General features: G+C 58.5%; 11 protein-coding genes and 2 non-coding genes across 13 annotated transcripts; 6 read left to right on the top strand and 7 right to left on the bottom strand.

Annotated features, from left to right (window-relative positions):
- Window positions 1-5: 5 nt before the first annotated feature.
- On the top strand, window positions 6-3,049 carry J3D65DRAFT_371793 (uncharacterized protein). Its single transcript, XM_066795715.1, has one exon. It carries the CDS (start codon window positions 116-118, stop codon window positions 2,714-2,716), a length of 2,601 nt encoding a protein of 866 aa, XP_066655375.1. The 5' UTR covers window positions 6-115; the 3' UTR covers window positions 2,717-3,049.
- Window positions 3,050-3,294: 245 nt separating this feature from the next.
- Window positions 3,295-3,400, top strand: J3D65DRAFT_t75. Its single transcript has one exon. It is a non-coding gene; the product is annotated as a tRNA-Pro (tRNA).
- Window positions 3,401-4,037: 637 nt separating this feature from the next.
- On the bottom strand, window positions 4,038-6,173 carry J3D65DRAFT_624806 (putative sulfate adenylyltransferase). The gene is made up of 4 exons (XM_066800289.1): window positions 5,968-6,173; window positions 5,733-5,915; window positions 4,969-5,675; window positions 4,038-4,888 (listed from the first exon to the last, which is right to left on the bottom strand). The coding sequence occupies exons 1-4, from the start codon at window positions 5,988-5,990 to the stop codon at window positions 4,248-4,250; spliced, it is 1,554 nt and encodes a 517-aa protein (XP_066655374.1). The 5' UTR covers window positions 5,991-6,173; the 3' UTR covers window positions 4,038-4,247.
- Window positions 6,174-6,979: 806 nt separating this feature from the next.
- On the bottom strand, window positions 6,980-8,477 carry J3D65DRAFT_571416 (Phosphoadenosine phosphosulfate reductase family-domain-containing protein). Its single transcript, XM_066797635.1, has 2 exons — window positions 8,153-8,477; window positions 6,980-8,093 (listed from the first exon to the last, which is right to left on the bottom strand). Exons 1-2 carry the CDS (start codon window positions 8,310-8,312, stop codon window positions 7,345-7,347), a joined length of 909 nt encoding a protein of 302 aa, XP_066655373.1. The 5' UTR covers window positions 8,313-8,477; the 3' UTR covers window positions 6,980-7,344.
- A 1,937-nt stretch (window positions 8,478-10,414) lies between these two features.
- J3D65DRAFT_603232 (uncharacterized protein) lies at window positions 10,415-12,249 on the bottom strand (the record flags this gene model as incomplete). Its single annotated transcript, XM_066798193.1, has 3 exons — window positions 10,415-11,964; window positions 12,012-12,127; window positions 12,182-12,249. 3 exons carry the CDS (start codon window positions 12,247-12,249, stop codon window positions 10,415-10,417), a joined length of 1,734 nt encoding a protein of 577 aa, XP_066655372.1.
- A 639-nt stretch (window positions 12,250-12,888) lies between these two features.
- Window positions 12,889-13,422, bottom strand: J3D65DRAFT_553584 (mitochondrial 37S ribosomal protein uS14m; the record flags this gene model as incomplete). The annotated part of the gene is made up of 3 exons (XM_066797141.1): window positions 12,889-12,951; window positions 13,067-13,238; window positions 13,316-13,422. 3 exons carry the CDS (start codon window positions 13,420-13,422, stop codon window positions 12,889-12,891), a joined length of 342 nt encoding a protein of 113 aa, XP_066655371.1.
- Window positions 13,423-13,524: 102 nt separating this feature from the next.
- Window positions 13,525-16,252, top strand: J3D65DRAFT_624792 (uncharacterized protein). The gene is made up of 5 exons (XM_066800288.1): window positions 13,525-14,113; window positions 14,214-14,355; window positions 14,409-14,693; window positions 14,740-15,121; window positions 15,172-16,252. Exons 1-5 carry the CDS (start codon window positions 13,942-13,944, stop codon window positions 16,162-16,164), a joined length of 1,974 nt encoding a protein of 657 aa, XP_066655370.1. The 5' UTR covers window positions 13,525-13,941; the 3' UTR covers window positions 16,165-16,252.
- A 66-nt stretch (window positions 16,253-16,318) lies between these two features.
- Window positions 16,319-16,401, top strand: J3D65DRAFT_t76. Its single transcript has one exon. It is a non-coding gene; the product is annotated as a tRNA-Asn (tRNA).
- Window positions 16,402-17,253: 852 nt separating this feature from the next.
- On the bottom strand, window positions 17,254-18,771 carry J3D65DRAFT_371525 (o-methyltransferase-like protein). The gene is made up of 2 exons (XM_066795713.1): window positions 18,159-18,771; window positions 17,254-18,107 (listed from the first exon to the last, which is right to left on the bottom strand). Exons 1-2 carry the CDS (start codon window positions 18,668-18,670, stop codon window positions 17,339-17,341), a joined length of 1,281 nt encoding a protein of 426 aa, XP_066655369.1. The 5' UTR covers window positions 18,671-18,771; the 3' UTR covers window positions 17,254-17,338.
- A 614-nt stretch (window positions 18,772-19,385) lies between these two features.
- On the bottom strand, window positions 19,386-20,781 carry J3D65DRAFT_553925 (uncharacterized protein; the record flags this gene model as incomplete). The annotated part of the gene is made up of 3 exons (XM_066797156.1): window positions 19,386-19,913; window positions 19,967-20,211; window positions 20,379-20,781. The coding sequence occupies 3 exons, from the start codon at window positions 20,779-20,781 to the stop codon at window positions 19,386-19,388; spliced, it is 1,176 nt and encodes a 391-aa protein (XP_066655368.1).
- Window positions 20,782-21,037: 256 nt separating this feature from the next.
- Window positions 21,038-22,269, top strand: J3D65DRAFT_624784 (ubiquinone biosynthesis protein coq4, mitochondrial). The gene has a single exon (XM_066800287.1). It carries the CDS (start codon window positions 21,132-21,134, stop codon window positions 21,993-21,995), a length of 864 nt encoding a protein of 287 aa, XP_066655367.1. The 5' UTR covers window positions 21,038-21,131; the 3' UTR covers window positions 21,996-22,269.
- J3D65DRAFT_624782 (PDCD5-related protein) lies at window positions 22,078-23,019 on the bottom strand. Its single transcript, XM_066800286.1, has 3 exons — window positions 22,925-23,019; window positions 22,715-22,821; window positions 22,078-22,662 (listed from the first exon to the last, which is right to left on the bottom strand). The coding sequence occupies exons 1-3, from the start codon at window positions 22,946-22,948 to the stop codon at window positions 22,374-22,376; spliced, it is 420 nt and encodes a 139-aa protein (XP_066655366.1). The 5' UTR covers window positions 22,949-23,019; the 3' UTR covers window positions 22,078-22,373.
- Window positions 23,020-23,621: 602 nt separating this feature from the next.
- J3D65DRAFT_603225 (uncharacterized protein) lies at window positions 23,622-26,185 on the top strand (the record flags this gene model as incomplete). The annotated part of the gene is made up of 3 exons (XM_066798192.1): window positions 23,622-23,848; window positions 23,947-24,577; window positions 24,623-26,185. The coding sequence occupies 3 exons, from the start codon at window positions 23,622-23,624 to the stop codon at window positions 26,183-26,185; spliced, it is 2,421 nt and encodes an 806-aa protein (XP_066655365.1).
- Window positions 26,186-27,979: the final 1,794 nt, after the last annotated feature.

Here is a 27,979-nt window from a genome sequence, read left to right as displayed (position 1 = left end):
TCTCTGCTCTCCCTCTGACCACCCACAGTCTTACTCTCCTCCCGCCTAGCCATTTTACAAACTCGAACCGTTTCGCCAGCCCTCCCGCATGCCATAACACCCAAATTCCCCGCCAATGAGCTACCCGGCCCGGGGTCCCGGCGCGCCCTATGGCGCTTCCTCTGGAAACAGAGGCGGTTCTGTAAGAGCTGCTCGACTGAGAGCCGAGCAGGGCGAGCCTCCGCAGTCTCGTCCACCACCACCCAACATGTCGCCTCAGTCGGGAACCTCGCGTAATACCAACTGGCCTCTGCCAGAAGGTTACGATCCCGCTGCCGCGCCCCGCCAAAGAGGCCCTCCGCCACAAAGACCCCCGAGGCCTCGCTATGTCCCTTCGATTCTCGATCCCACCAAGGTGTCTTCCACCGAACGTCTCGCTCCACCGGGCCAAAGTCCCGTGTCGCCAGACGGCGACCTGCTTTCTCCTTATTTTGCCACGCGCGATCCGAACCGAATGACGGGCAATTCGGTCAATTCCGCCTCTTCTCTTGGATCCATACCCGACTTTCCCGTCCCCAACACCCCCGGGAACTCTCGAAAACCTCCAGCATTAGGTCCTCCGCCCTCGGCGCGAAGAGGACCGTCCTCTTACTATTCGCAGACGTCCTACGTCTCGCCCATTGTCGAAGAGGCCGAATCTCATAGATCTCACAATTCTTTCGCTTCTAGTAATGTAATACCCGCCAACGCCGGCGACTTTTATTTCGATGAGGATATCACGGACGACGAAGACGACCTCGGCAGTCCCACCGAGCGCGGCGACAGCGACGACGGCCGGTCACGCCCGAGTGACGATGGCGATCAGTCTGGACTGGTGCGGCAAGCAAGCATGGGAAAGCGCGGGAAGCCATCGTTGACGACCATTAAGAGCATGGACAGCATGGACAAGCTGCGGGAAAGGGATAAAAACGGACAGGCCGCAATGGCCATGCCTGCAGCGGCGGCCATGCCCGTCGGTCTGGCCGTGTCCAAAAAGCCGTCGGGTGGGGAGTTGCGTGGCGGTACTGGGTTGATGCCCCCTTCGCCCTCGACAAGTTCGAGCAATTCCAACAGCGGTAGCAAGTCCCCCTTGTCCAAGGAAATGCTGGACGACGACCTCGACTCGCCCATTGATCCGCGAGTGGACGAAATCCTGGGAGGGTTGGAAAAAGGAGGCGCCCTGTCGGGTTTTGGCAAGGAGTCAAGAGCGCCATCGAAGCTTTCAGACCGCGTAGGAACCAGACGTCCGCCCAAGCTCAATGTGGACGCGGTTCAGGAAGCCGAGTCGCGTGGAAGCTTGACCAGTTTACCCGACTTGATCCGCCGCGCAACAAAGTTGGCATCAAATCTCGACCGCGGCAAAACGGCGAGCCGGCTGGGATTCGACCTGTGGGAGCTGGGTGGGCCGAATGCGGACGAGAAGCGCGCCGCCGTGGCTGCTGCGGTGCGCAGGTCGGACGGAGCCTCACTGGCAGACATGCTCACGTCCTTTCCTCGTCCCGCCACGTCGTCGCCACGCTCTCCGCCACGCTCGCCCTACGGCACCCGTTGGCCGACGGGCCTCGCTCACGAACAGCACTATGGCAGTGATCAAGGGCCTCCCAAGAAGCGCGGCCGACGATGCTGCGGCATGCCGTTGTGGGGGTTTGTCATTTTGATCATCGTGCTCTTGCTCCTTGTCGCGGCCGCCGTCGTCGTCCCCATTGCGCTCATCGTGCTCCCCAAAAACAACGACTCGTCGTCCAACTCGGCGCAACAAAAGTCGGTCAGCGGCTGCGAAAGCACCCTCCCGTGCTCCAACGGCGGCACGAGCATGCTCGACCCGACGGGCTCTTGCGCCTGCATTTGCGCCAACGGCTACACGGGGGCGAGCTGCACGCAGGCGCCGGATTCGGGCTGCTCGACGACCAACATGGGCGGCTCGTCCAACGCGACCATCGGCTCGGCCGTTACCGAGCTCATCAACGACGCGCAGGCCAGCTTCCAGATCCCGCTTAACGGCACGCAGCTGCTGGCGCTGTTCAGCCGCGCCAACATGTCGTGTTCAGCCGAGAACGCTCTCGTCACGTTTTCGGGCCTGTCCAAGTCCAAACGCTCGCTCGACTGGCTGCCGCAGATTGGCCTGCATCTCGACTTTGGCGACCGACATCGTCACTACGAGGACGAGGACGACGAGGAGGAGCCCCCCTTGGCCCGGCCCGCGCCCGGTCCTGTACCTGCATCGCCCGCCCACGGCTCCCCCGCACGCCCACCGCTCGTGACACCGCACGCACAGCTCCAACGCCGTCAATACTCCAACGACGCGGCCAAAACGAACCTCGGCATCGTCTACGACGCCAACGGCGGCAGCTCCATGTACAGCGCCACCTCCACCCTGACATCGTCCCCGACCTCCACCTCCACCAGCACCACGTCCGCCACGTCCGGCGTCAGCCCCAAGCGCCTCGCCTTCTGCAAGACGGGCGTGCTGTACGTGTTCCAAGCCAGCGGCGGCCGGCTCGACCACGCGGTGACGGCGCAGGAGAACCTGCAGACGTACTTTGTCGAGTACGGTGCTGGCGGGCAGGCGGCGATGAGTGCGACGGCGGTTAGTCTGGGCAATGGCTGGACGATTGATCTGACGGGGTGGACGGTGAAGGATGCGCAGGGGAAGAGTGTCGGCAATTCGGGGGGTGGTGCTGGTGGTGGGACGGCGTGAGGGGATGAGGCTTGTTTGTCTGTCTGTCTGTCGCTTGCTGCGCGCTCGGCCATGGCATGTGTGTGTGTGTGTGTGTGTCTTTTGCTGCTACAAGAGTTCCGCCATCTCGCTCTCTGTCCCTCGATATACCAACCAACCAACCGGTTGGCCTCCAGCGCTACCCATTTGCTACCACCACATATAGCCCCTTTTCACTTTACTTACCTTACTACTTATATATCCGCTTCTCTTCTCTTCTCTTCTCTTCTCTTGTCTTTTCCCTTCTCTTAATCGACCTACCCAGCTAGCTAGCTAGCTACTGTCTGTAGTCAATCATCATCATCATCATCAACGAAAGAACGAGTGGAAGAACAAGCGAACGAGCGCTTGCTGCCGCTGCCACCCACGTGCCATCGCGTCGTATACACCATGACTATGTATAGAGCCAAGCCAGCAGCTCCGCTCAGCTCCGCTCCGCTCGCAGGCTCCCAAACCTCGTGACCGTTTTTCCTTCCACTCTACGAGCAGTCCCTCCCTCTAACCCCCCTCCCTCTTTTCCTACATACATATTTTGATTAAACAATATGATTTTCCATCAAGGTCTTATGGTCTAGTGGTATGATTCTCGCTTAGGGTTTACTCTGAGTTAGCTGCTCTACGGAACAAGTATGCGAGAGGCCCCGCGTTCGAGTCGCGGTAAGACCCTTGATTTTTTTTTCGTTTTGCTGCCTTTCTCCCTCCCTCCCTCCTTCCCCTCCTTACCCCGTTTTTTTGCTCTGTCTTGTTTTGTCTTGTCCTTTTGGGGGAGAGAGAGAGAGGGAGAGGGAGGAGAGGAGAGGGGGTAGCCCCCTTTTTTTCTTCTTCTCCTTTCTGTTTCGCTGTTCAACAGGCAGGGCTGGGTTTTCTTGATGATGAGCAGGTAGGTAGGTAGGTAGGTAGGTAGGTGGGGGAGGAGAAGGAGGAGGAGGAGGAGGAGGAGAAGAATGGGAAGAATGTGGGTTAGTCGGTTTACATAGCTACCCCTCTCTCTCTCTCTCTCCCCCTCTCCCTCTCTTGCATCTAAGAACAGGAGAAAGGGGAAAGAAGAGAGAGGGTATAGATAGAAGGATAAGGATGGGGAGGGAGAAAGAGGATCCATTTACTTACTCAGTCTTCTAAACACGGAGGAATGATGGCGGCGGTGATGATGGGATGGATGGATAGTGTGGTACTACCACATGGTAGCATTCGGGCGAGAGAACCCGAGGCAAGCAGAAGAGTCGAGGCGAGAGAAGGGGACGACGCGAGGATGACGGGTAAGAAGGGGGGGGGAATGGCCCGCCGGGATGTTAAGAAAGCATGTGTTGCTGATGTCGTTCGTTGTAGTTGTTCATGTTGTTACATTTCTCCCAGCGGCTCTCTCTCGCTCGCCTGCTAGCTAGCTAGGCAGGTAGCGTCTAAATCCACGTGGCATGGCATGGCATAGGACAGGCACCGTTTTTCTACAACCTCGACCTCAATCCAAACCAAACGCACAGTCTAACCGCACCCCTCACACCCACACACCCATCATCTACAACTGCTCCAGAAGCCCCTCGCCCTCGAGCAACAGCACAATCTGATGCACAATGGTCCGCACGTTGGTCTTGCTGAAGTCGACCACGAGGTCCGGCTTGGCGGGCGCGTCGTACGGGTCGTCGACGCCCGTGAAGCCCTTGATCTCGCCGCGCCGCGCCTTGGCGTAGACGCCCTTCTTGTCCGTCTGCTCGCAGTAGTCGAGCGGCGTGGCCACGTGCACGAGGTAGAAGGAGCCGTACTTCTCGACGAGCTCGCGCGCGTGCGCGCGGCCGTCCTCGAAGGGCGCGATGGGCGCCGCGATGACGGCCGCGCCCGCCTTGGTCAGCTCCGACGCGACGAAGGCGATGCGCGAGATGTTGGTGTTGCGGTCGGCGCGCGTGAAGCCGAGCTCGGACGACAGGCCGGCGCGGACGGTTTCGCCGAGCAGCAGCGACACGCTGCGGCCGCCTTGCTGGTTCAGCGTCACGTTGAGCGCGCGCGCGATGGCGTCCTTGCCGCTGTTCTGGTAGCCCGTCAGGAAGACGGTGAAGCCTTGCTTGGAGCGCGGGGGGTGCGATTCGCGCAGCACGCGGACGACCTCGGGGTACGAGAACCACTCGGGGATGGCGGCGCCGGTGCGCAGGCGCTTGCGGAGCTCTGGAGGAAAAGCACGCCATCGGTCAGCTCAATTGTTCTCTGTCTGCGTGAAATCTGGGGGATCGACGAGCACGCCATACCGGTTCCACTAATGTCCAGGGTCTTGATGCCCGCGTCGACCTCGTCCTTGGGCTTGTACTCGTCCGTGTCGGGCAGGTACGTCATCTGCTGGAACGGCACCATCTCGATGCCGAGCTCGTCCTTGTACTTTGTGACGGCCTCCTGCGCGTCGTACGGCCCGTAAAAGTCGACGCCCTTGCTGTTCTTGCCGGGCCCGGCGTGGTCGCGGCCGACGATGAAGTGCGTCGCGCCGTGGTTCTTGCGGATGATGGCGTGCCACACGGCCTCGCGGGGACCGGCCATGCGCATGGCCAAACCCAACAGACCCAGCACCGCCATGCCGTTGGGGTAGCGCGGCAGCAGCGCCTGGTAGACGCGCACGCGCGTAAAGTGGTCAATGTCGCCGGGCTTGGTCAGGCCGACGACGGGGTGGATCAGCACGTTGGCCTGGCGCTGGCGCGCGGCGCGCACCGTCAGCTCGCGGTGGGCGCGGTGCATGGGGTTGCGCGTCTGGAAGGCGACGACTCGGGACCAGCCGAGCTTGTCAAAGTGCAGGCGCAGCTCCGCCGGCGTGTAGCGCAGCGCGACGTAGTCGTAGTGCATGAGGCGGTCAATGGCCTCGAGCTTGCCGCCGACGTAGAACTCCTTGACCGTGTGGTAGAGGTACTTGATGGCCGGGTGGGCCTCGTCGCCGTCCTTGTCAAAGACCTCGCGGGCCTCCTTTTGCCTGGTGTCCCTGTCAATCTCTGCTTCCTCTCTCACAAATCAAATTGTGGTGTCCTACTTGTCCGGCCTGTAAATGTCGTCGACGGTGATGATGGCGAGGTTGCGGTCGTCACGGAGGTCGCGGAGGACGATGCGAGCACCAGGCTTCACGCCGGCCTCGTCAATCGTCTCCTGCGAGACGTCGAGGGTGATGGGCATGGAGAAGAGGTTGCCATCGGTAAGACGCGAGTTTGCAACAACGCTGGTCCCCAAAATTAGCTCCAATCCGCCAATTCCAGTTTGAGCCAACTCACCTGTCGTAGTCCTTTTGGTTCATGAAACCTGTACGCGGCCGCCATGCTGTCAGCGGTGGAGCTCTCTCGGTGCGTCATCGGAGGTTGTTCGACGGTGCCGCGGAGACGCAGAGAATTGCGCCGTCGCGGGGCGGGGAGGGGGGGAAAAAAATTCAGGGAAAAAATAAAAAAAATGTTTTGACGAACCCTCGAGCGGCGAGAAGCCACCGTTGAGAATCAGCTCCAAGTCACAGAGCTGCCTCTCGGACAGCGTAATGGCGGGCAGGTTCTCGGCCTCGTCGGCCAGCTCCTGTCGGCGGGGAGCATCGCGGGCAATGAGGTCCTTGAGGACACCGCCTGGAAAACAATCAGTTTGGGGGGAGCTGAGACGGGGAGCAGCAGGTCCCACGTACCATGGGGAGGGTTGGCCATGATTTGGAATAAAGAATTGGAAAGGGGAGGAGGGGTGGGAATGGGGAGCAGACAGCGTCAGAGACGGAGGGGCCGTCGGCGGGACTATATATGGGTGGGTGGGTTCCGCAGTCCGCTCACTCAGGATTGGGGATGGGTGAAGGAAACCAAGCAAACGTCGCAGCGCCCGCGGGGCAGGGATGCGGTCGAATAATGACAATCGTCTCCGCCGTGCCCGTCGACCTTGGCCAAAGCCACGCCTGGCGACATTCTTGGAACCGTCGACGCGTTGCCCGCCCTCCTCGTCTCAGCTTCTCAGCTCCCAATTCGCTTCGTCTGGCCCATGCGAACGGCGAGCATACGTACGCCCCGCGCAAGCCACTTGGCTTGAAACCGACGTGGGTTGGTGTGATGAACAGGAGAGTCGTCCCTTTGTTTCCCTCTCACCAACAAAATTCCACCCGTCAACCAGTGCTTGGAGGAGCGGGCGGACCCACTACCATTGTTCTACAGGCTTGGGGCCTTGAGGCAGCCCAGCACAAATCAAAGGCTGCCGGCCTGGGCACTGCCGTTCAGGAGACAGGCGGTTCCAGCAACCACGGCCGCTGATGGCAATCACGTGTGTTCTATCTAAATGATTTGATTCCTATCTTTGCAATTGATGCTCATGCCCCCTACCCAATCTCTCGCCGGTGAATCTGTCACCCGCGGATTCAAATCATGCAGTCCACGCAACGTCATCCAGAAAAAGCGTTTCTCCGAGAACCATCGTTCCCGTTCCCCCTCTTGTCTACTAAAAAGCAAATATATATAGTCCGTCAAAATCTCAATCAAGCAAGCTGATGAAACGCCCGTTTTTCTCATAAGACCCCCATGGACGTGATGACCGTCGGATGCTCCAAAGATTCCCTTTCAACGCCGTGCTTCAATGCTGCAAAAAAAGGAAGAAGGAGAAAAAAAAAAAAAAAAAAAAAGACACCACTATTGCTATGCCGAGGGGCCGACGTGTGCCGACTCGAGCGCCCTGCTCAACGCCTCCTCTTGCCTCTTCCTCTCCTGCTCGGCGAGGAACTGGGCGTAGCGCGACTTCTTGTTGTGGATGCCGCACTCGGACTTCTCGCGGCCCTTCCAGCGGCCGGCACGCTCGTTCTCGCCGTCGGCGACGGGCTGGGTCGAGTGCCAGTCGCCGACGCTCTTGTAGCCGCGGTCGAGCAACTCGTTGTAGGGGACGCTGTGCTTCTCAATGTAGTCCTTGACGTCGGCAAAGGACCAGTTGGCCAGCGGGTTGACCTTGATGAGGCCGTCGTCGGCAATCTCGATGATGTCGAGGTCGCCGCGCTTGCCGCCTTGGCTGCGGCGGCGGCCCGTCAGCACGGCCTTGACCTGCAGTTCGGCGTAGGCGCGCTGGGCGGGCTCGACCTTGGCGACAAAGTCGTACAGGTCGTCGTTGGTCTCCCACAGGCGGTCGCCGTGCTTCTTGGCAAAGTCCTGGTCATTGTCGCATCCGGCGGGCTTGTAGACGTGCAGGTTGAAGTTGGGGTAGCGGGACCTGATGCGGTCGACGAGAGCGAGGGTTTCCGGAAAGTGGTGCAGGGTGTCGAGGAAGATGAGGTCGACGGGCGTCTTTGTGGGGTTGGGCAGTTTTGACAGAATGTCAAGCGTGACCAGGCCCGAGAGACCGAAGGCGGTGGTTTGGAACAGCGAGGGCAGGGTGATGAGGCACCATCTCAAAATGTCTGTGGGGGGCGTTAGCGCGCTGAAGAGGCCACGGAACAGACACGACGCGGAAACGCACCCTCGGGGTCGAGTTTTTGCAACTGGGCGTTGATGAACTTCAGGTGTGTTTTGCTGAAGAAGATGTCGGGCAGGCTGGCCTCGCTGCTGCAGCCGCTGGCGTAGCCAGACTCGACCTCGCGCGGCGACTGCATGGGAATGTCAAAGTGGGAGTCGGACATGGTGAGGGGGGGAGCCACGCGGCGAGTGTGGCTGGTGAGTGGCGGTGACGTCGATGTCGGTGGTGGTGGTGGTGGCAGTGGCAGTCAGTGCAATGCAATGTTGGATGCAAAGGTGAGGAAGAGTCTTTGCGAAGAACAGTCGTTTTGAGGAGAGACCAAGTGGAGTAGTCGATTGGATATATCAGAGGCAGCCCAAGTCCAAGTCCGTCTCAGTCTCCGTCTTTGAAATCATTGCTGATGATGCCTTAACAAATTGTGATCACGCAATTTTAGCGTCTCTTGTTTGGCTGGCCAGCCCCTCCAATCAGCGACGGCGCTGCGGCTGAGTCAGCGGGGCACCTGTTGTGCTCGCAGCCCTCACAATGACGCCTTTGGCTCTTCCCCAGGATCCCTCTGCCTCGCCCATCATGACCCATCCGCCGCCTCTCTTGCGTGCTCCACGCCCAAAACCGCCCGCTTTGCCCGCCTTCACAGCGTCGCGGCGCCCTTTTGGACGAGACCCAGTCCACCTCCGCCTCCATCACCGCCGCACCGCCCTTCGCTTAGCCTAGGTGCGCCCCCGCTTTGGCTCCTCTTCCGTCGGCTGCTCTCCACCCCAAGCCTGCAACCATCGTGATCCCCAAGCCCAACCCACCACGCCGCCTCTGCTTGCCTGTATTCGTCGAGCAGCAATCTGTGCCTGTGCCTGACCCTGAGCCACCACGTCGGTCCGTCACCAATCGTTTTGGCGTCTGGGGGTTGTTCGTTGGGTTCCTGAAGGCAGGTTGCTGAGGCGGGTGCTCGGCCGGCACGGCTGCCGTGAGCGGCATCCGTCTGCCTGTCGCGGTCCGACCCGGCCTCCCTTTGTATCCATTCCCAACTGACGTCGAGCCCGATATCGGCCCTCATAACGCACACTTCAAGCCCACACACACAACTCTCAAAGAACCACATTATGCAAACCATCTTCTCTCGCGCTGCGCTACGCGTCCCCGTCGCGCTGAAGATGCTGCGCGTCGGAAATGCCAGGGAAGAGATCAATGCGCCGATTGACTGAATGACTGACTCCGCCTGTCCGTCCTCCAACAAACCAACCGACCGACCGAAGACAGCAAAAGCCACCTACATGTACCTATCTGTCCAAGAAGCAGCGCCGGCGCGGCACGGCATCCCTCTCGTGTTCAGCACTTATCTATCACTCCCAAGACTCACTCCCTCGAGCACACCATTTCCCCCTCTCTGCCGCCATCATGTCCTAAGCCCTGCAATGCAGCCAAGCTGGGGTCCAAGGTCTTGGATCCTTTGACTGCATTTGGATGGCCGGATACATGCATCTTGCGCTGCTCACTCCTAGCTAGTTGCCTATACGGAATACCGACTACATACCCACCCACACACACACACACACACACGCGTACGCCGCGGCGCCTATCTATCCATTCGCTCCTCTATTTGTTTGTCCATCTGTTATTCATCAGCGGGCAGGCAAACCCGTTCGTCCGGATGACAACCAACAGTTTGTCGAGTGAGCTGAGCCGAGCTGAGCTGAGCTGACATGGATTATTCTCCGAAGCTCCGAAGATTCGGCTGCAGGCACCGCAGTCGTTCTGTGTACCTACCTCTCCATGCATACGTGCGTCGTGTAGCCAGCTCAGTCCGTACATGTAGAACGCTGGCTGCCATACGGTACCAGGTCAACTGAAGTCACGTGGAGCAATCGAGACGACCTGACATCTCATCTGCGATTTTTGATTTGCTTTTGGTGGTAGTCAACTGTCTGCCTGCCTGCCTGCCTACGAAGCCTCAGCAACCTCACCACCACCATCGAATGCTAATGTAGGCAGAGACCTGTCTGGTATCCACTCGACCGTCCGTCACTGCACCCGACTGCTTCTTCCTTCCTTCCTTCCATTCGTTCCCATCATATCCCAAGTCGTCAAGTCATTCGTTTGTCGTTTGTCGTCGTGTCTGTTCTCATGTATCCATGCCATGCCAATCCCGAAAGCAAACGCCATAGTCAACGCCCTCCTTTGCCATGTGTGGGCTCTCAACACCGGCGTCATTTGTGCAACCCAACCAGAAGAAGATGAAGAAGAAGAAAAGGGGGGGAAAGTGGTGCAACTTCAAGCCTCCTCGGCCCTCTGCTTGCCCTTGCTTCCCTCGTCAAAAGTCTCCGCCACATCCGCAGCAGCAGCACCGACATTGCCATCACCCTCAGCCTCATTCAGCGGGCGATCCGCCTCCGTGTCCTCGACCTGCGGCGCGACGTCCGGAAGACGAAAGGCAGGATTCTTATAGCCCGGTGTAGCAGCGACGAGTTCAAACCACGCGAGGATGAGGCGGTACGACGCGGGCAAGATGACCTCGGCGACACTGGGCTCGCCGCTCGACAGCAGCGGGAAGTAGTGCATGCCCCAGTCGACGCTGGCGTCGGGCGTGGGCCGCAGCGGCGTCGTCGGCGACGCGAGGATCGAGTCGATGGCCAGCTGGCTGATGGACGACGTGAGCGCGTCGCTGGTCGCGCTGCTGAAGAAGCCGCGGCGCGCCGATTCGCCCGCGCTGGAGACCGTTTCGAGCCACGGTGACGTCGAGTTGTGTTGAGGTTGTGGAGGCCCGCCGACCGAGGCTGCCGACTCGCGCCTAGAGGCTGTCGACTCGCGCCTGGAGGATGTCGGCGTTGGGTGCTCGCTGGTACATGGGACGGCGACGGGCGTGCCCGCTGGTTGCTCGCTGGGGACCAGGCCACGCGCGCGGTGGCGGAGAAAGGCGGCAAAGTCGTGGTCCTTGAGGGCGTCGCGGATAGGCGTCGGGTCGATGAAGGTGATGGCAGCAACGCGCTCCTTGTAAGTGGGCCACTCCGAGTCGAGAAAGTCGAGGATGGCGTCGCCTCCGTTGCCATTGCCGATGATGTAGACGTTGGCATCGCGAGACACCCACTCCGGGTTGTTGATGATGTTGTCAAAAACAAACTTGACGTGCTCGACCACGGTTCTGTTGCCGGGGATGGTGTTGAACTCAGTGTCGTAGCCTGGGACGGGATGAATGGCCGTCTTGCGCGGCTGCGAATTCCAAGACTGCCTCGTCATGGCCTTGTCCAGTCGGTGCGAGTACAGCAGCTGGCCGGGATTCAGCACGACAAGACCGGGCGTCTCCCAGTCCTCCGGAACCTTGAAAGGTGCATTGCTGGTATCGATCGGCGCAGGCTTCTTGTCCTCACCCGTACCGTCAGTCTTTGGCACGTCGTCCGTCTTTGTGGCTTCACTTCCATTCATATTCGGAGCTTGCGCCACGACCGCTTCAGTGACGCGCCGTTCCATGTCGCCTGCGGAAGCATCTTGACTTCCTCCAACTCCAGGAGCCTTGGGGCCCAGAACCTTTAGTTCTTCATAATGCGCGACCTGAGTTGCCTGCATAGCCTTGGCCAGCGAGACGACTGAGCCCGCCTCTACGCCTCCCTCTTTGCTTGCAATGCGGTACGCCCACATGCCAAGATCCTGAAAGTCATCATTGACCACCACAATGATTCGCTTCCTCTTCTTCAAGTCTTGCTGGTTGGTGACCAAGATTGGAGTGGCGGGCTCATGCTGTGGCTTGTCAGGTGACATGTGAGGGACGTAGAACAGAGGCATGCCAAGCGCGGCCATGCGCTCCCGGATCTCGCGCAGTATGCACTCTGTAAAGCTTAGCAAATGGCCCTGGTGTGGAAGAAGGTGAAGTTACCATGCATGGCATCACGAAAGGCCTCGTTGACACGCTCATTGTTGGAAATCCAGTAGGTGTAGTAAAAGTGCGGCGGCCTGATTGTCTTGATGACAGAGTTGTCGTCGATGAAGTAGCTGAGAAGCCATCAGCTTCGCCACTTGGTTTGGAGAGCACCATGATCAACTCACCCAAGCTCCTTCAGGTCCGCCTTGTAGTGCGGATCTTGAGGCATTCCAGCCTCGGTTAGGCGGTACATTGTGAAACAGCTCGGGTGCTGTGGGGCGACGAGGACGAAGCGGGCTGAAGGTTGGTCAAGTTAGGCGCAGGCAGATATTGTCGTGGTTGCAGATGTTTGGTCTTGCTTGGCACTGCAGTGCAGGTTGGTTTGCGGGTGGAAGGTGCCTGCCCGCTTGGCTGGCTGGCTGGCTGGCTGGCTGGCGGTGGAGGAGGCAAGCCGCGCGCGCAAGCGGAGAAACGGCATGGCATGGCATGGCATGACAAAGGAATCTACCAGTATAACTGCTGTCGAGGCAGTCACCCGAGAAGCCACATGATGTCGCTGGCGCGCGACCTCACATGAGGAGACGCAAATCCGGAGCCCCGCGTGGGGTCATGCATCAACTCCGGTTTGATTGGCGACAAAATGCCACAATGAGACGTCTAGATTCCTGCCGTGGACGCGATCGATGGTGGTGAGATTTACCTCGTACTTCCGCACTCTTTCAGTCCACATTCAAGACTTGTATTCGCCAGATTGATGCCAGCATTGAATTCATGAATGCTGCGTGTGGCGCATGCCTATACTTTGCCTTCCCAACGCCGCCCAATGACCCTCTGAACGAAGCAAATGCTGCAGCTCTGCTATTGTACAACAGTTCATTCTGAAGCGACCTGTTTACCAGCTGGCCTTCTTCACGCCCGGCAAGTTGCCCTTCAAAGCCTGGAAGCGGAATTGATACTGCCTCATCATCAGCTGCTACTCTTTGCGCCACATGGTGTTGTCGGCATCTTTCGCAAGTCCATCTCCTCGAACCATGGCCCGCTTGGATTGCGCCGACAAGAGCACAACTTACCCGGCTCAATCTAAAATCGCTCATGATACCCCTTCCTCTTCCTCCCATTATACATCTGTTCTTGATCTGGGTCGGGCGAGTGTAGGCGTGCATCTGGGTAAGCTCGAGCTGGGCCTGGGCGCGGATACGCGGTGCAAGCGTCGTGTTGCGAATTATGTAGCGGAGAGCTTGCCTGCGATTCTGGTTAGTGCTGCGTCCAAAATGCTTCAACGCTGTCGAAATCTGGGCGGCGAGGGCGACAGCGCTTACCTTTGGGGCTCGAATTCGGCAAAAGTCTTGCGCTTGGTGTGGTCGCGAATGTTGCGAATGTTGACGAAGCAGCCCAGGTCGAGCTTCTTGGCCCTGAATTGCGACATGGTGGGCAGGCAATGTCAGTGTCGATGGAGTGGTCGCGGTTGCGGAGGAGCGTTGAATCCCGTCCTCCGAGGGCAAAGCGGAGCGGACACCTCCGCGGTTCTGCCGCACCGGACACCACCACGGCACCAGCCCTTTCGTCTAGACTCAACTTTCCACTACTCGGACTGCATGCTTGAGAATTGGCTTTGATTCCGCTCTGCTCTTCAAAGGTAAAGATTGCCATTCTCGTCCAACGACGACCATTCTCCTTGCACCTGCGCGTCGGCTGTCTTTCCTTTGAGATCTCGTGCCGCCAAACGGCCCAATTGCAGCGCGTGTGAGTCAACCAACATCAGCACGCATAAAAGGCGATTGCGGCATCGGGAGCTTGATTCCTCCTCATCTCCATAAGGCGACTGCGCAAATGGGGGATTATTTCACCGCTATCCTCATTTGTTGATTTGGTCAATTATTTGGGGGTATCCACTTTGTGCCCGACACGCTCATTGGCCCGCTCCGACTTCTCTTCTTCCCCCAAAATGTTCACGACGGAGGACGTTCGCGAGCTTCTTGGAGCCTTTCCTGATTCGGAGAAATCGCTCAGTGGACGGCATGGAACAGGACGACCAGCGCTGGTTCGCAGTGCGTCTGGAGACGGCTTCATCCAAACTGACAAAATAGTACAAAAGGTCCAAGAGATCCTCGATGCAGGTACGTCAGCCGTCTTCTGGTCTATCACCAACCATTCCACTCAAAAATTCCGTTTCAATCCATCCGTCAATTTGACATGGTGTTTCTCACTTGCTTCCAGGGAAAGAAGCTCGTATGTCGGTCTCGGCTTTGGCATCGTCTTTTGATGTAGACCGCAACTCTTTTCTCGAGGTTCTCAGGGGATCTTCCCCTGAAGATTCAGAGTTCATCTTTAGCAAGGACTGCACCAAGCTCGTTCCGCTGTAAGTCCTAACATGGTCCTCAGTGGTACTACCCCTTACTTACCCCTGGACAGTGAAGAGGCATCGAGACTGCAGAAAACTCTATCCGACATGGTGAGTCGCCATGCAGTGCGTGTCCTCGACTTTCGCGAATCCAACGATGTATCCCCTGAAAGTCTCTTCAGACTGTCGAAATTGGGCACCTCCCTCTCCGACCCGATCCAAGATTCCAGGGGACTGTTTGAAATCAGCCGCGGCCAGGCAGACTGGAAAGATGCATACATCTATTCTCCAGAGGCCCAGGCCAATGCCATGGCCACTACCAAATCCAGTCTGGAAAGGGCTGAGCAGGCTTCAGAGTATGTTGTCAAAAGTATCTCCGCGGTTTATGCTAACAGTCAGTAGAATTGTCAAACTTCCCAAAGATGGCTACTTGGCTCCACCAACTCTTCAACTCATAATCGAGAGTCTCTCTGCCCTCGACGGACAGCTGGCAGAGCAAGACAACGAAGTTATATTCACACCGACTTCTTGCCTTACACGCCAACGGGACGAACGACTGAATGCCCTTGTCCAGGGCTCAGACTCTTCTTGCAGCCTTCAATGGCTTGTCAATCTGCTGCCGAAACAGTTTCCTGACATTATGAGCGCCGAAAAGTTTGTGAGAAGGACCTATGGCGAACACTTGGTCATCTTCTTCGACACGGCTTTCTCTCGCCTGTGTTTCGAACAAATCCTCCAAGCCAAGGTCACGCAACTTCGAGAAACGAAAATAATCAACAGCAGCGTCAGTCTCCAAAATCAACCAATGAGTCACTGATTCTGAATGTTGTCTAGGAACCCTTCAACGAACTTTCGCCCAACGCCAACCGTGAAGCTACCATGAATCTCAACACGCGAGTACTCGAGACGGTCCGCGATGACGACGAACACACCATGGCCGAGGGCATCTTTCCTTACCTCATCCGCAATAGCCTCTACATGAGCATTCGCAACGACGTCATTGATGCCGCGGTTCAACACGCCCGGGACCTTTACTCCAATCCCAACCCCACGACCGACGACCTGGCCGTCAACATACCCTCCATCCTCCAACCCACGGCAGACCGCCTGTCCTTATCGCAGCCCCTTTTCCACATTCTCCTCCGCTGCGGCCTCGAGTCCACGGCCAAGGCCGCCTTTGCCTCTACCATCACCACGCTCGACGTCGAGACGGACAAGACCTTTGCCATCTTCTGGCACGAACGGCTTGTCTCCCGCGTCGCCGTCTACTTGGCAGGCGCCTCGAGCGTCTCGGACGAAAAGTTGCGCTCACAGTTGCAAGACGTGCTGCGCGACTACATAACCAAAGAGCTCGTCCCGGACGTGGTGGCGCGAGCGGCAGCCAAAAACCTCATCCGCAGCGCAAAAGCCAAGCGCCAGGTAGGCAAGCTGCAAGCACTGCTCCAGACGCAAGCCAAAGACCTCGAGGCCGCGCTATCATCGCTGCACAAGTTCGGCGCCAAATTCGGCATCGCACCAACCGATGCCGCGGCGCTGAGCGCGCGCAAAGACGCCCTGGTCGCCGAACTGGCGCGCGGCGCCGCCAAAGACCGCGACGCCCCGCGCCTGTTCTTGACGTGCGTCGTGCTGCTGCGGGCGCGGCGCAGCGAGGGCGTCGTCTACGCGACGGGCAAGCTGGCGCCCAAGCTGCTCAAGCTGCTCAAGGGCGCGCTGGAGGCGGGCGTCTACGAGCGGCTCGAGGGCTTCAAGGACATGGTCAAGCAGGGGGCGCTGGGCGAAGCGGAGAGGGTCGAGCTGCGGAAGTTGGTCGGCGCGGTGGAGAAGTAATGGAGCGGTTGAATCTGAGCGTGTCTGCATTGATTGGAGTTTTGATTGAGCATAACTACGATGTGGAAGATGTGCAGTGAATGTTACCTCATTTTTGGTATATAACGTGTCGCTACTGCTAACCCACTATACAGCGCCCCACACAAACGTTTACGGATTGGTGGCGTAGTGGTAACGCATGTCGTGGTTAAACATCGCATCCACGACAAGTCCCAGGTTCAAGTCCTGGTCAATCTGACCTCTCTCTGGCGCTGTTTTTGCCCTTTCTTTTTGCCTGTTGCTGATGGCATGGTGTTGTTGGGTGGTAGCGAGGGGTCTGTGTCGGTGCCCTGAGCCGTGGTTGGCTGGCTGGTGCTGGCTATGCATCGTCACGCTGCGGGAGAAAGGAGAGTGAAGTGGGTGGTGAAGAGTAATGTAGAGGCAGAGATGTCAAGGCAGAGAAAATGAGAGTGCGCTCAGGGTCGGGACAAGGGGCTGGGTTTTATGTTAGCTAGGATTTTTGTCACGACGCGACTGATACTGCTAACGCGTTTCCTCGACACCGACTGCTGTGAGAGTAAGGGATAATTGAGCATGGCGCAAGGTTGTAAACAGATAGAGACGACGTGAACGGAGTGAGATGATGGAGTTGGAGTGGCTGGCAAGCGTGTGTCTGTATTTGGGTCCTGCTGTACTGTCCGTTTCTCCATCCATTCGCCCGGGCGTAGCCGCCTGCCTTAGATTCCACAGCTCGATAACAGCCCGCAATGTGATCGGTGAGTGAGTGGTGTCCTGGTCGACGGTTAGGCTCCTTGGTCGTCGACGTACGTAGATACGCCGGTCTCCGACGCGCGTTTGATGCCCGAGAGCCGAGTGGCGGGCGAGTTCTTGACGACGACGACACCTCGCCAATGGTCAGCAAGACAGCAACATGGACTGTGTCTAATGTGTTTACCGCGCCGAGGCTTTTGCACGTTTTTTTGGGTGTGTTCGGTTGTAGGAGATGACACAGAAGAAGATACCTAATGATGTTGATGATGATGCATAAAGGAGAATAGTAGACGACTCCTGCCAAAAACGCCGCGTTGCATCCCATAATGCGAAAAGTGAGAAAAAGAGAAGAGACCATAATCAAAGAAGTTCCCCAAAACCTGAACATGCAGTCCAAAGTTGAACCAATTGAACCCTCGGTACCTCACGCCTTGGGTCCAACAACTTGGACCGCGTCCCCATACCGCGTATACCGCACCAACCGCCTCCTCTCCAGCCCCACACTCTCCAACAGGCGATCCCACTCCGCAACGCTGCGCTCCCTCGCGCCGTAGTTGGCCATCATGAGCAAGTCGAAGCTGGCGGCGTACCAATGGGCGCCGGTATCCGGCAGCACGAGGTCGTCAACCAGGATGACCGAGTCGGGCGCCAGCGCGTCCTTGATGCGGCCCAGGATGCGCGCGCACACGTCGGCCGGCCAGTCGTGCAGGATGTTGCGCAGGTAGTAGACGCGCGCGCCGGCCACGGGCTGCGGCTCGCTCATGAAGTCGTGCTGCAGCGTCGTCACGCCGCCCTCGATGGCCGCGCCGCTCTTGAGCGCCGACGCGTCGACGTCTTCGAGGACGATGCGTCCGCCCGCCAGCGCTGGGAACTTGGACAGCACGCCGCGGCACTGGTGGCCGTGGCCGCCGCCCACGTCGACAAAGGGCGTGCGGGAATCGTCGGAGACGTCGCCGATGTATTCTTCGAGCGGGAACACGTCGAGCCAGCTCGACTGCCCGATGCGCTGGAAGCCCATGTACTCGTTGAACGCCTTTTGGTGGCGCGGGCGCAGCTTGAGCCAGTCGAAGAAATGGAGGTCTGTGTTTTTGGCCAGGTGGAAGGGCAGGTTGCGGTTGTTTTGCGGCTCCTTGTATTCGTTCTGTGCCATCCACTGCGGCAGCACATTGTACAGGCCGATGTTCCTCTCGGTGCTATCACGTACGTCAGCACTCTTGCTCAAGTGAAGAAGGCGGGATACTTACACGTGGAAGAGGACAGACTTCATGCCCGACAGCGCCAGGTGGTGCGTGATGTTGGTCGCGCGGTAGAGGCTGGGCCCAACCTGCTCCACCATCCACTGCGTCGCCGCGTACCGCAATATGCGCGACAGCAGCGCCTCCTCGGCGCCCACCTCGCGCGCCAGCTCGGTCACAGACGCAGGAGTCGTCCCCCGCGCCGCCAGACGGTCCCACAGCCCCAGCTCGACGCCCGCTTGCGCCATGTTGGGCGGCACGGCGCAGAAGATCAAGCGCTGCATCGTGTCCCACGGCTGCTCGAGGCGGAGCGACGCCTTGCGCGCCGCCTCCATCAGCCGCGTGCGCTTGTCCTCGTCGTCCCGCAGGCTCTGGGGAATGTCGCCGGCAGCGAGCTTCTCGAGCGCCTCGAGCAAGACGTCGACGGGCTCTCCGCTCTCAACGGTGGTGCGCGGGGGGCTCTGCGGAGCAACCAGCTCGACGGTCGTGGTCGAAAGCATTTTCTCGGCGAGGACGGACATGGCAGGTTGAAGATACCAAAAACGAAAGTCACTAGTGGAACCACCACCTCTTTTTCGACTGCGACAACCCCCCTTTTGCCTGCTCGATCCTTATATAGCATACCACCCATAGATTGAACTCCGACAATCCCCCTTCCCCATGTGGTTGCTGTGCAGTACAGCTCGCCGTCGGGGATATCTGACTCGCTAATCGCCCCGCTTGTATGGCCCGTCGGTCGATGGTGGCGATGCGTGCGTGCGCCGATCCCCCGTACATACCATCTTCAAGGACAGTCATTGTCGCTCAAGGCCCAATGTCTGTCGTCCTATTGGCGCTTAGTCGAGGGCGGGCCTTGCCGTCGTCGGGAACTTGGCTGGTTCATATCGACGACACTGAAGCAACCGAACAGCCGGCTGGTTCTTATCGCGGATTCGCCGCCTCACGAAGCTGGAGTGTCAGTCGTCGCTTTCCTGGTTCAGACGGGGCCAGCCCTGTGGCAAATTATCACAGCTGCAGTTCCTGTCTTTGAATGCATGTGCAGCGTTTGTCCTTTGAAAGTGAAATATGGATATGAAGCTTGTCGGAAGAGCAGGCGAACAGGAAGCATTCAGGAGAGTAGACTTTGAGGGTAGGAATAGTGAGATGAATTACCGACGAGTGAGATGGTCAAGAAACGACCATGCTCTCACTCGGGCTTATTTTCGTCAGTGCAGCATTTGGAAAGTTATCATTCTCTCACCTCGTCAACGTCGCTCTCAATCCCTCCAGCACTTGTCTCACCTGTGTCCATCTCCTTTGCAATGCACTTTTCCGTTCACCCTCGTCTAAACGTTCCACTTTTTGCTCCTTCTCCGCCATCATTTTCAAATACTCTTCCGCACACTCCACCAAAAATGCGTCCACCTGCTCCTGCTCCTTCTCGCCACTGTCAAGACCCATTAGAAAACCCTCGGCCCTCCCCTTTGACAGCAGAAGCGCGCGTACCGCGACCTGAGTACGATGGCAGCACTCGTCAGGCGTGACGGCATAATCGCCGAGGAAGCCGTTGGTGCGAAGGAGCTCCGTCTGGGCTGTGTTGAGCTTGGGCAGGATGACGGGGTCCAGACGAACGTCGTCCCACTTGTTGGCGGCGAGGACGAAGCCGTACTCCACGAGCAAAAACTCGTTGGTGTGCGCGCCATAGCTGACGTGGATTTCTTCGCCGGGGCTATATGCCCGATGGCTGGTGATGGTGAAGCCGGCTTTGGTGTGCGCGACGGTACACTGCAGCGGCTTAGCGGGGCGCCGCTCGTTGGTGTCGAGACGGATCAACTCACCCCTTCGTCGGCGTGGTTGAAGTACTCCATGAATGGACATAGCGCCATGCAGTCGTCGGGAACCAGCTTGCGCTTTTTGGCCCGTGGTTTGCTCGAGGTGCTAGTCGGGTAGTCCCAGAAGAAGGTGCGCGTGTTGACAATCATCCAGTAGTACGTGTAGAGACGGCGGTCCGAGGGGTCTGGGAGATGGTCGCGGAGGAGCTGCCAATCCGCGTCCAGCTTTGCTTCTTGTTTGGCCAGATGGTCTGTTTGGTGTCAGTATCTATCTGCCTTTTTCGGTGCACTTTTGCCAGCTCTTTTTTAGACCAAGATTCAGCAAACAAAGGTCATCAAGATCTGTGGTTCAGAACTTTGAAAAAATAGACCATGACATCAGACTGGTGCTCTCGAGGTAAATTCAAGCATCACACACCTCTCGCAGGCGCCGGCAAGCAGTCCTTCTCCCGCTCCTCCCAGCACAGCGGCATGCTCTCCTCGAAGCTCTCGCGCGACGGCCACACCCGCCTCCACACGTCCCACTCGACCTCGTCATCGGCGTGCATCACGGTCAGGTAGGCCGCCAGGCGCCCATGCACCGTCGAATCCTCGCCTGCGGGCAGCGCAGCGTCCTTGACGTGCTTGGTCTCAATCGTCAAGAGCGCGTTTGCTGGCACCGAAACGAGCACGTCCCCCTCCTTCACCTCACGCGTTGCGACGACGCCGAGGCCGCGGCCGGGCAGCCGCGCGGGCGCGACGCCGTTGATGGTGACGCCGCGGGCTTGGGCCCAAGCGATGAAGGCGTCGTGCTCGGGGCCGGGCGATGCGGGTAGGGGCATGGTGGGCGGTGGGGAAGCGAATGTCGGACTCGCAGTGTCACCGGAAAGGAAAAAGTGCGCTGGGAGTTTGATGCGCCATCATGGCAAGCGAAGGCGCAGGGCAGAGCAAGCAGCTCGGTGGAACTCGGTGGTGGAGTCTGTCGAGGTCAGGGACGAGCGCGAAATGGACGAAGCTTCTGTTCTGCAGGGGTCCAGCTGCACGGCGCTATCGATAAGCTGGCCGGCGAGAAACCTGGAGGAAGACCGAGGGCGACAGCTGCTCTCGACATCATACGAGGCAACAGAGCACATCTATCCATTGCGAGACACCAGTCATCTTCAATCCAGCCCACGGGCTCGACAATGCCAGCATGAAGACCACCCTCATTCGCCCCATCCAACGGGGCTTCGGTGGCGCCACGCCCAAGACGCGGCTCCCTCTCACCACGACCATCTCGCACCACCGAGCCTTTTCTCTCAGCCGGCCTCCGCCCAGTTACCCTGGCCATGTGCCTCTACACCCCATCGAGCGCACCGCCCTGGCCATTGGCTCCGCACTTGGCTCCTTCATCAACCCACGGAGAGCCGACCTCATCGCAGCCTGCGGCGAAGCCACAGCACAACCGTATTTCATCTACCGGCTCCGCGATGCCATGCTGCGCGACGCGACGGGGCGACGCATCCTGCGAGACCGGCCGCGCATCACGTCCAAGTCGCTGGACGTGGCATACCTGCGCACGCTCGCGCCCAACACGGTGGGGCGCACGTACGTCGGCTGGCTGGACCGCGAGGGCGTGAGCCCCGACACGCGCGCCGGCGTGCGCTACATTGACGACGAGGAGTGCGCCTACGTCATGCAGCGCTACCGCGAGTGCCACGACTTTTACCACGCCGTCTGCGGCCTGCCCGTCTATCGCGAGGGCGAGGTTGCGCTCAAGGCTTTCGAGTTTGCAAACACTCTGCTGCCCATGACGGGGCTGAGCGTTGGGGCTGCTGTGACATTGAAGAAGAAGGAGCGTGAGAGGTTTTGGCAGGTCTATGGACCGTGGGCTGTGGAGAATGGTCTCAAGTCCAAGGAGGTCATCAACGTGTATTGGGAGGAGTGGTTGGAGAGGGATGTCGATGAATTGAGGGCCGAGCTGGGCATTGAGAAGCCGCCGGATCTAAGGGATGCGAGGAAGAAGGAGAAGGAGAGGAGAAGGGCGGAGAGAGAAGCCAAGGGGGCTCAGGGATAGGGGTAAGGGGTCTTGCGATATCAACGCGTGTCTGGCACAATTGATGTGCATTCCACAAGTCGGACAAAATCATGCAAGTGGGGCTGCGTCAGGGTCCGTTTGTTTCCAGGGAAATGGGCGGCAGGCGTTGACCAGCCGCTAGGAATCAGGGCAGGTCTCGGAATTGTGTTGATAACCAAACACCATGAAACGTGATCAACAGCCGACATGCTCCAGCCGGCGCGGGCGGGACGAATTCTCCTTGAACCCTGCAGACGGCAAGTTTAATTCAACGTTTCCACTCTGGGTTGCTTGGGCACATGCATGATCAAGCGTGCCCGTCAAAAACAAGAGCCTCCCGAACCCCCAACGCCCAGCCGTGTTTTGTTTTCCTTCCCTTTACAAGTCGAGCAAGTCGTCGTCGTCGTCGTCCCAGCCGCCGCGCCTCTGGACGACGATGCGGTCCTGCGTCTTTTCCTCCTGCTCCGAGACGGCGCCCAGCAGGTCCTTGAGCTGTTCCTCGGTGACCTTGGAGCGCAGCTGGCCGGAGCGGGCCAGCATGATGAGCCTGTTTTCCATGTCGGTGGCACGCGACTCCTTGACCAGGCGGATACGGCCCAGGCGGTCGGCAGCCTCGGGAAGTAGAATTTGCGACAGGATGGACTGGCGGGCTTCGGCCTCGCGGGCGCTGTGGTACGGTTCAATATGACGCGCGCGAGACGACGGTGGTGATGACATACCGCGCGTCTTCCTGGCCTTCGCCTCCTGCGCCGGCAGAGGCAGCAGCAGGAGCAGAGCCAGAGGCGGCGCCCTGTTGGCGCAGCTGAGCCAGGCGGGCCTTGCGGATCTGAGTCGGCGAGTCGCGCGTGTCAGCGGAGCAGAGTCATGGCGCGGGGGCGGCAGCGGCAGGGGCTTGGGGAACGGGGGGAATGGGTTAGGTTAGGTCGTACCTCGTCGAGGTCGGCGTCAGACATTTGGGAGAGCGAGGCGGAGACTGGGAGCTGGGCAGAGGTCGGGGTCGGGGGCGGAGAAGATGAGAGCGGTTGCGGTCTGGTGGGGTCAATCAGATGCAGTGGGTGTCTGGATGGCTTGGCTGCAGTGACGCAGGGGCTTGTCAGGTCGGGTCAGGTCGTGGGTGAGGTGGACTGGCCGTGCCGTGCCGCCCACGCGTCAAGAAATAGAAACGCCGCCGACTCGACTCGACTGCTTGCACGAGCAGAGGCCAGACCAGGCCAGCGATACGACACAGCAGGCTCCATAAAAACACTATGGTGTTGCAGTTAGCGAGCGGATCATCACTCGTACGAGTAGAGTGCCAGCGGAACCATGGCGGCCGAAAGCCCCGGGCCGGCCGCTTGTTCGCGCCGAGTTTCGTTTCTGTTTCTTGAGCGGAGGTCAGGGCAGGTCAGGTCCTGGGAAACGCCGTCGCCCGGTGGCAACCAGAACTAACATGTGGCCCCGGGAATGGATGCGCAACTGGATTGCAATGATGCGCTCAGCAATGCGCAAAAATTGAAAAAAACCAATCTGTTGAAGACGGCCAGGCCAGACCAGCATCCTTGCTTGGAGTCGGCATTCCCATAGGTATCGGTGCAGTTCGGGTCGTGATTGGGTGATTGGAGGCTTTGACGCTGCGCAACCAAAGCCATGCCGCCGCCGCTTGCAAACAACCTGAACCTCCGCCCACCCATACATCATCGCCTCACTACCACCCGCCGCCGCCCTCTCCCTTCACTCTCGACACATACCATCCACCTCACCCACCCGACCTCTCCTCTCCCCCACTCAAAACCGCCCCGACTCCCTCCCTCGCCTGCGCGATGCACAAGTGATCCACTCACCGCCCGCCGTCTCCTTTCCGGTTCCCTCCTCCCGTCGCTCCGCTCCTCCGCTCTCTCCACCATCCGCAAACCTGGCTGAGTACGCCCTCTCACCTCAGCCCATGTCATGGCTTGCACTAACTCGCCACTAGCTACTTCTTCACCGTCGGCGGCTGGGGCCATGGAGGAGCCCTTTCCTCTCGCCTATCTGCCCAGCGACGTCCTGTTACACCAACATCCAAACCTCCGTCGTCCAACACCGGCGCCATGAAGGCCCTCACAAAATCCACGAGCACCCCCCACCTGCCTCGCAGCGTCCCTTCGCCCGGCGCCTCGACCCATCTCTCGCGTCCCGAGTCAGGCCTCCTCAACACCATTCCAGACCCGCGCACGCCCTCGCCGAGCAGGCGCCCGGCCACGGCCTCGGAGCGTCCCTTTACGCCGAACCAGCACCCCGACTTGAGCAACGAGGTGGCTGCCCTCAGCACCAAACTAATCAATGCCATCAACCACCAGACGAACCTCGACGACAATCTGCAGGCTGCCCGCCATGAATTGCAAGAGGCATACACGCGCATCGCCCAGCTCGAGGTCGAGGCCAAGGAGCGCCAGCGCCAGATGCGCGCCATGGTCAAGAAGGAGGAGTATGATCGCATGGAAAAGCAGCTGCGCAAAGAAATCGAGGCCGAGCGGAAATCTCGACTGGCCGCCGACAGGGAGCGCAAACGAATGGAGAACGAGCTCGAAACGCTGACGACTGCTCTTTTCGAAGAGGCCAACACGGTAGGTCGTCTGTTTTCCTCTCTCCTACGTGTCTAACTGTTGTAGATGGTCGCAGCGGCTCGCAAAGAGACCGAAGCATCCGAGAAGCGGGTCGAGCACTACAAAGCCCAAGTCCAGGATACGAATCAACTCTTGGCCTCTCAGCAAGAACAACTGCAGGACCTTAAGCGGGTCATGGCTCAAATGACCGCCGAACAGGACGAAAGGGACACCACGTCGTCAATCACCGATATTTCGACACCTGCGATTGCTCTGTCGGAACGGGCCAGCCGCAACTTTGAACAGGCCAGCATCCGAAGCTCACCAGACATGTCAAACGGAGAAATGGAGCCGCTTCACCCTCTGGCCTTTGCGCACCTCATCAGTCCAGTCTTGCGCACGGACATCCAGGCGTACAATGAGTTTCAAGAGTTGTTGAAGACGGCCAAGACACAATCGTCAGCCCCGAGCTCCCGTGCCGCGTCCGGAAACTACGGCGGCCTCAACGTCATGGGTCTTGGAACCCTGGCCAACCTGTCAACGGCCAGCCTGAACACAACCCAGACCAGCTCCGAATCGTCTCTGCCCGGATCAGCTTCTCCAAAGCCCGAGGCAACCATTCTGCCGGGACTCAAGGAGCTCAAGTTTTACAAACGCGCCTTGACAGAAGACATTGAGCCTACTCTCCGCCTCGACAGTGCGCCAGGTCTGTCGTGGTTGGCGCGCCGCTCGGTACTCAGCGCCATGACTGCCGGGTCGTTGACGATTGAACCACAACCGCACGTGGCATTCTACCGGGGCCCGGTTTTTGCCTGCAGTCTGTGTGGAGAGTGTCGCGTTTCTCGGGTCAAGGACAAGGCTGGCCAAGATCCATATGCAAGGAAACACCGCTTCCGGACATCCGATGAAAGAGATGCCCAGCGCTACCCGCTGTGCGACTTTTGCCTGTCGCGCGTGCGGAGCTGCTGCGACTACATTGCCTTTTTGCGCATGTGCCGAGATGGCCACTGGCGAGCCGAGAATGGCGATGAGGAAAAGAGTGCTTGGGAAGAGGCGGTAAAGCTCAGGGAACGCATGTTCTGGGCCAGACTTGGCGGTGGCGTCGTCCCCAACTACTCGTTGACCAGTGGCGGTGACAAGGAGGCCAGTCCAAGGAGCCCGTTCGTCCAGCGGAGGCGGAGCAAGGCAGAAAGCTCGCAGCTGCCCAGGAGAAGCCTCGAGAGTGAGTTTACTTCTCATGAGCAGGGTCCCAATGGCAATCACATGGGAAAGGAAGGCGAAGCCATCGACGCACACGACTTATTTCAGGATGCCCATGAGAAGCACCGTTTGACTTTTGACAAGACCATCGTCACGGACCATGCCGCACCCCTCATCCACCATGAGCAAAAGCAGGACTCGGCCATTGCCCTGGACTCGGACGACGAACGGCGCATCGAAGCGCAAGCCGCCAAGCAATTGGAAAACGAGACGCTGCGACGATCCCAGGACCTCCACGCACAAAAGCATGGCCCCGAAGCCGTCGAACATGTCGAGCGCGTTTCGAGCGACAGCGACCGACCGATGACACCAGATCAAAAGGCCAAGAGGCGGTCGGCAGCACCTTCGATGCCCGGCGGGTTTGAGTGAGGATGCTTCTTTTTTCCACGACTGTGACTAGTCCACGACCAACGGATGCCCTGGAGCTAACGTCGACTGCTTTGCCATGGACACAGCTTCGCGCCCTTTGTGGTCTCTCTCGGTATCATGTCTCTCTGAAGATGATTACGACTTGCCGCACGCCAACGACTCTACGGTCCGGAATGACCAAACCACGACAAGACGCCGCCGCCGCCGCACCACCGCCTCCAACTTCTACTCCTCTACTACCTACCTGACTTGTTCATAATTACGGCCGACATTTTTTAACCATCCTTGATCATTTAGCGTCCACCGTCTTTACCTCGACTCATCCATATTCGCCCATTACGGCCGGGCTGTCGCTCATTGCATAAGCGTTGAAGAAGCGCGTCTTTATTTTCTTTTGTTGCCAAGCAAGCGACGCTTCGGATTCCCCCACCTCTTGTTCTTTTGGATTCTGCGTTTCGTCCAGATGAGCGAGCGCTTTGAGCGGTTCTCCCCGCTCTTGATCTTTTGGAAGGAGGGAAAAGAGGATGAAAGAAAGGGGGCGCGTCTACTCTAGGCCCCCCTCTCCTCTCCTTTTCCCGCCTCGTTGATCCTTTTCTCGTTTTTCGTTTTTGAGTGCGTTTTTGCGGACGCTCCGCACCCCTCGATTGGAGCGTTCTCTCTCTCTCTCTCTCTCTCTCTCTCTCTCTCGGTAATGGAATTGTAATCATGGGTACCTGCCAGTACACTCTATGTAGTAGTCGAGCCCCTTCTCGTCTTTTTGTTTTTTTGTTTCTGCTTGGTAGATGGGGCTCCCTTTTATTTTCGTCTTGCTTTTCGTTTGATGCGGTTTCTCTTTCTCGTTTTTGCGTCGGTCTGCCCGGGCTTCGTTTTGCTAATATGGCGGTGAAGCGACGTGGGAGGAAAAGTTTTCTTCTGTCGAGTTTTTTTTTTTTTTTTTTTCGTTGTTGTTGGGATTGTTCGTACTGCGGTGATGGGAGATGATGCGGGTGGTGGCGGTATTGTCCAGGGGCGAATGAGGCAGCAGCAAGCGGTGGCGTGTGTCGATTGTCCAAATCCATGAATAAGAGAGATGATATGAGTTGGGTGGTGGTGCGGATTGGGGATATTGGCAGTAGATGAAATGTCAAGAGGCGTGTGTAAAGTGCCTGGGCTTGCAAAGGAACAGGACTACTATGCTACTTGTGGCTACTACGATGCGGGTGAGTGATGAAGACGAGAATGGGGAATGGATGGTGGGGAGGGAGTGCTGCCGTCGGGTGGATGATGGATATATTATTTTAGATGCACTGGCAATGAAGATATGGTGGAAGTACTGTACCTATGCGTCGCTCACTGCACCTCCCTCCTATATGCTGGGAGAAGTGCCGCGGCTTTTGGCCTTTGAAAATGTTCGACCGTGACCATGACAATATACCTGGCTCTCCCGCACCCACCTCAATCCAATTGAAGCAAGTCTACCTACGTCGAAACCAAAAGAAGAGTCCGGGAGCGAGCAAAACGCAGCAGGGCACATTGTTAGAGGGAGGGAGGGAGGGAGGGAGGGAGGGTTGGTCAACCTGGGGGTGTTTAAAGCAAAGCACGGGAGCGAGGGGCGTCTGATTGGTCGCATTGCTAACTTTGAACGTAGCAGTGAAAGTGCCACCGGGGGTAAGTTTTGGCGGGTCTGTGCGCTGTGGTCCGCTGTGTGCTCTCTGCTACATATCCAGGAACTGTTTGTTGCCTTTTTGAAAGCTTGGGTTCGTCTTGCGCTGGCTGGCTAGGTAGGTAGCTTGTAGAGGGGGAGAGTGAGAAGGG

The sequence above is a fragment of the Phyllosticta citribraziliensis genome, assembly GCF_038025025.1.
Source record: "Phyllosticta citribraziliensis strain CPC 17464 chromosome Unknown J3D65scaffold_6, whole genome shotgun sequence".
Classification (NCBI taxonomy): domain Eukaryota; kingdom Fungi; phylum Ascomycota; class Dothideomycetes; order Botryosphaeriales; family Phyllostictaceae; genus Phyllosticta; species Phyllosticta citribraziliensis.
Note: the sequence above shows the minus strand (reverse complement) of the source record. Positions and strands in the feature narration are given on the sequence as shown.

What these genes read in the sequence shown, in the direction of transcription:
- J3D65DRAFT_371793 (XM_066795715.1), top strand. Translation starts at nt 116, where the DNA reads ATGAGCTACCCGGCCCGGGGTCCCGGCGCGCCCTATGGCGCTTCCTCT.
- J3D65DRAFT_624806 (XM_066800289.1), bottom strand. Translation starts at nt 5,990, where the DNA reads ATGAACCAAAAGGACTACGACAG. An exon ending in AACCAAAAGGACTACGACAG is followed by an intron (nt 5,916 to 5,967) that starts GTGAGTTGGCTC and finishes TTTGGGGACCAG; the next exon opens with CGTTGTTGCAAACTCGCGTC. An exon ending in CCTGGACATTAGTGGAACCG is followed by an intron (nt 4,889 to 4,968) that starts GTATGGCGTGCT and finishes CTTTTCCTCCAG; the next exon opens with AGCTCCGCAAGCGCCTGCGC.
- J3D65DRAFT_571416 (XM_066797635.1), bottom strand. Translation starts at nt 8,312, where the DNA reads ATGTCCGACTCCCACTTTGACATTCCCATGCAGTCGCCGCGCGAGGTC. An exon ending in GCAAAAACTCGACCCCGAGG is followed by an intron (nt 8,094 to 8,152) that starts GTGCGTTTCCGC and finishes CGCCCCCCACAG; the next exon opens with ACATTTTGAGATGGTGCCTC.
- J3D65DRAFT_624792 (XM_066800288.1), top strand. Translation starts at nt 13,942, where the DNA reads ATGTTCACGACGGAGGACGTTCGCGAGCTTCTTGGAGCCTTTCCTGAT. An exon ending in CCAAGAGATCCTCGATGCAG is followed by an intron (nt 14,114 to 14,213) that starts GTACGTCAGCCG and finishes ACTTGCTTCCAG; the next exon opens with GGAAAGAAGCTCGTATGTCG. An exon ending in TGCACCAAGCTCGTTCCGCT is followed by an intron (nt 14,356 to 14,408) that starts GTAAGTCCTAAC and finishes ACCCCTGGACAG; the next exon opens with TGAAGAGGCATCGAGACTGC.
- J3D65DRAFT_371525 (XM_066795713.1), bottom strand. Translation starts at nt 18,670, where the DNA reads ATGTCCGTCCTCGCCGAGAAAATGCTTTCGACCACGACCGTCGAGCTG. An exon ending in AAGTCTGTCCTCTTCCACGT is followed by an intron (nt 18,108 to 18,158) that starts GTAAGTATCCCG and finishes CGTACGTGATAG; the next exon opens with CACCGAGAGGAACATCGGCC.
- J3D65DRAFT_624784 (XM_066800287.1), top strand. Translation starts at nt 21,132, where the DNA reads ATGAAGACCACCCTCATTCGCCCCATCCAACGGGGCTTCGGTGGCGCC.
- J3D65DRAFT_624782 (XM_066800286.1), bottom strand. Translation starts at nt 22,948, where the DNA reads ATGTCTGACGCCGACCTCGACGAG. An exon ending in CTGACGCCGACCTCGACGAG is followed by an intron (nt 22,822 to 22,924) that starts GTACGACCTAAC and finishes TCGCCGACTCAG; the next exon opens with ATCCGCAAGGCCCGCCTGGC. An exon ending in GAAGGCCAGGAAGACGCGCG is followed by an intron (nt 22,663 to 22,714) that starts GTATGTCATCAC and finishes ACCGTACCACAG; the next exon opens with CGCCCGCGAGGCCGAAGCCC.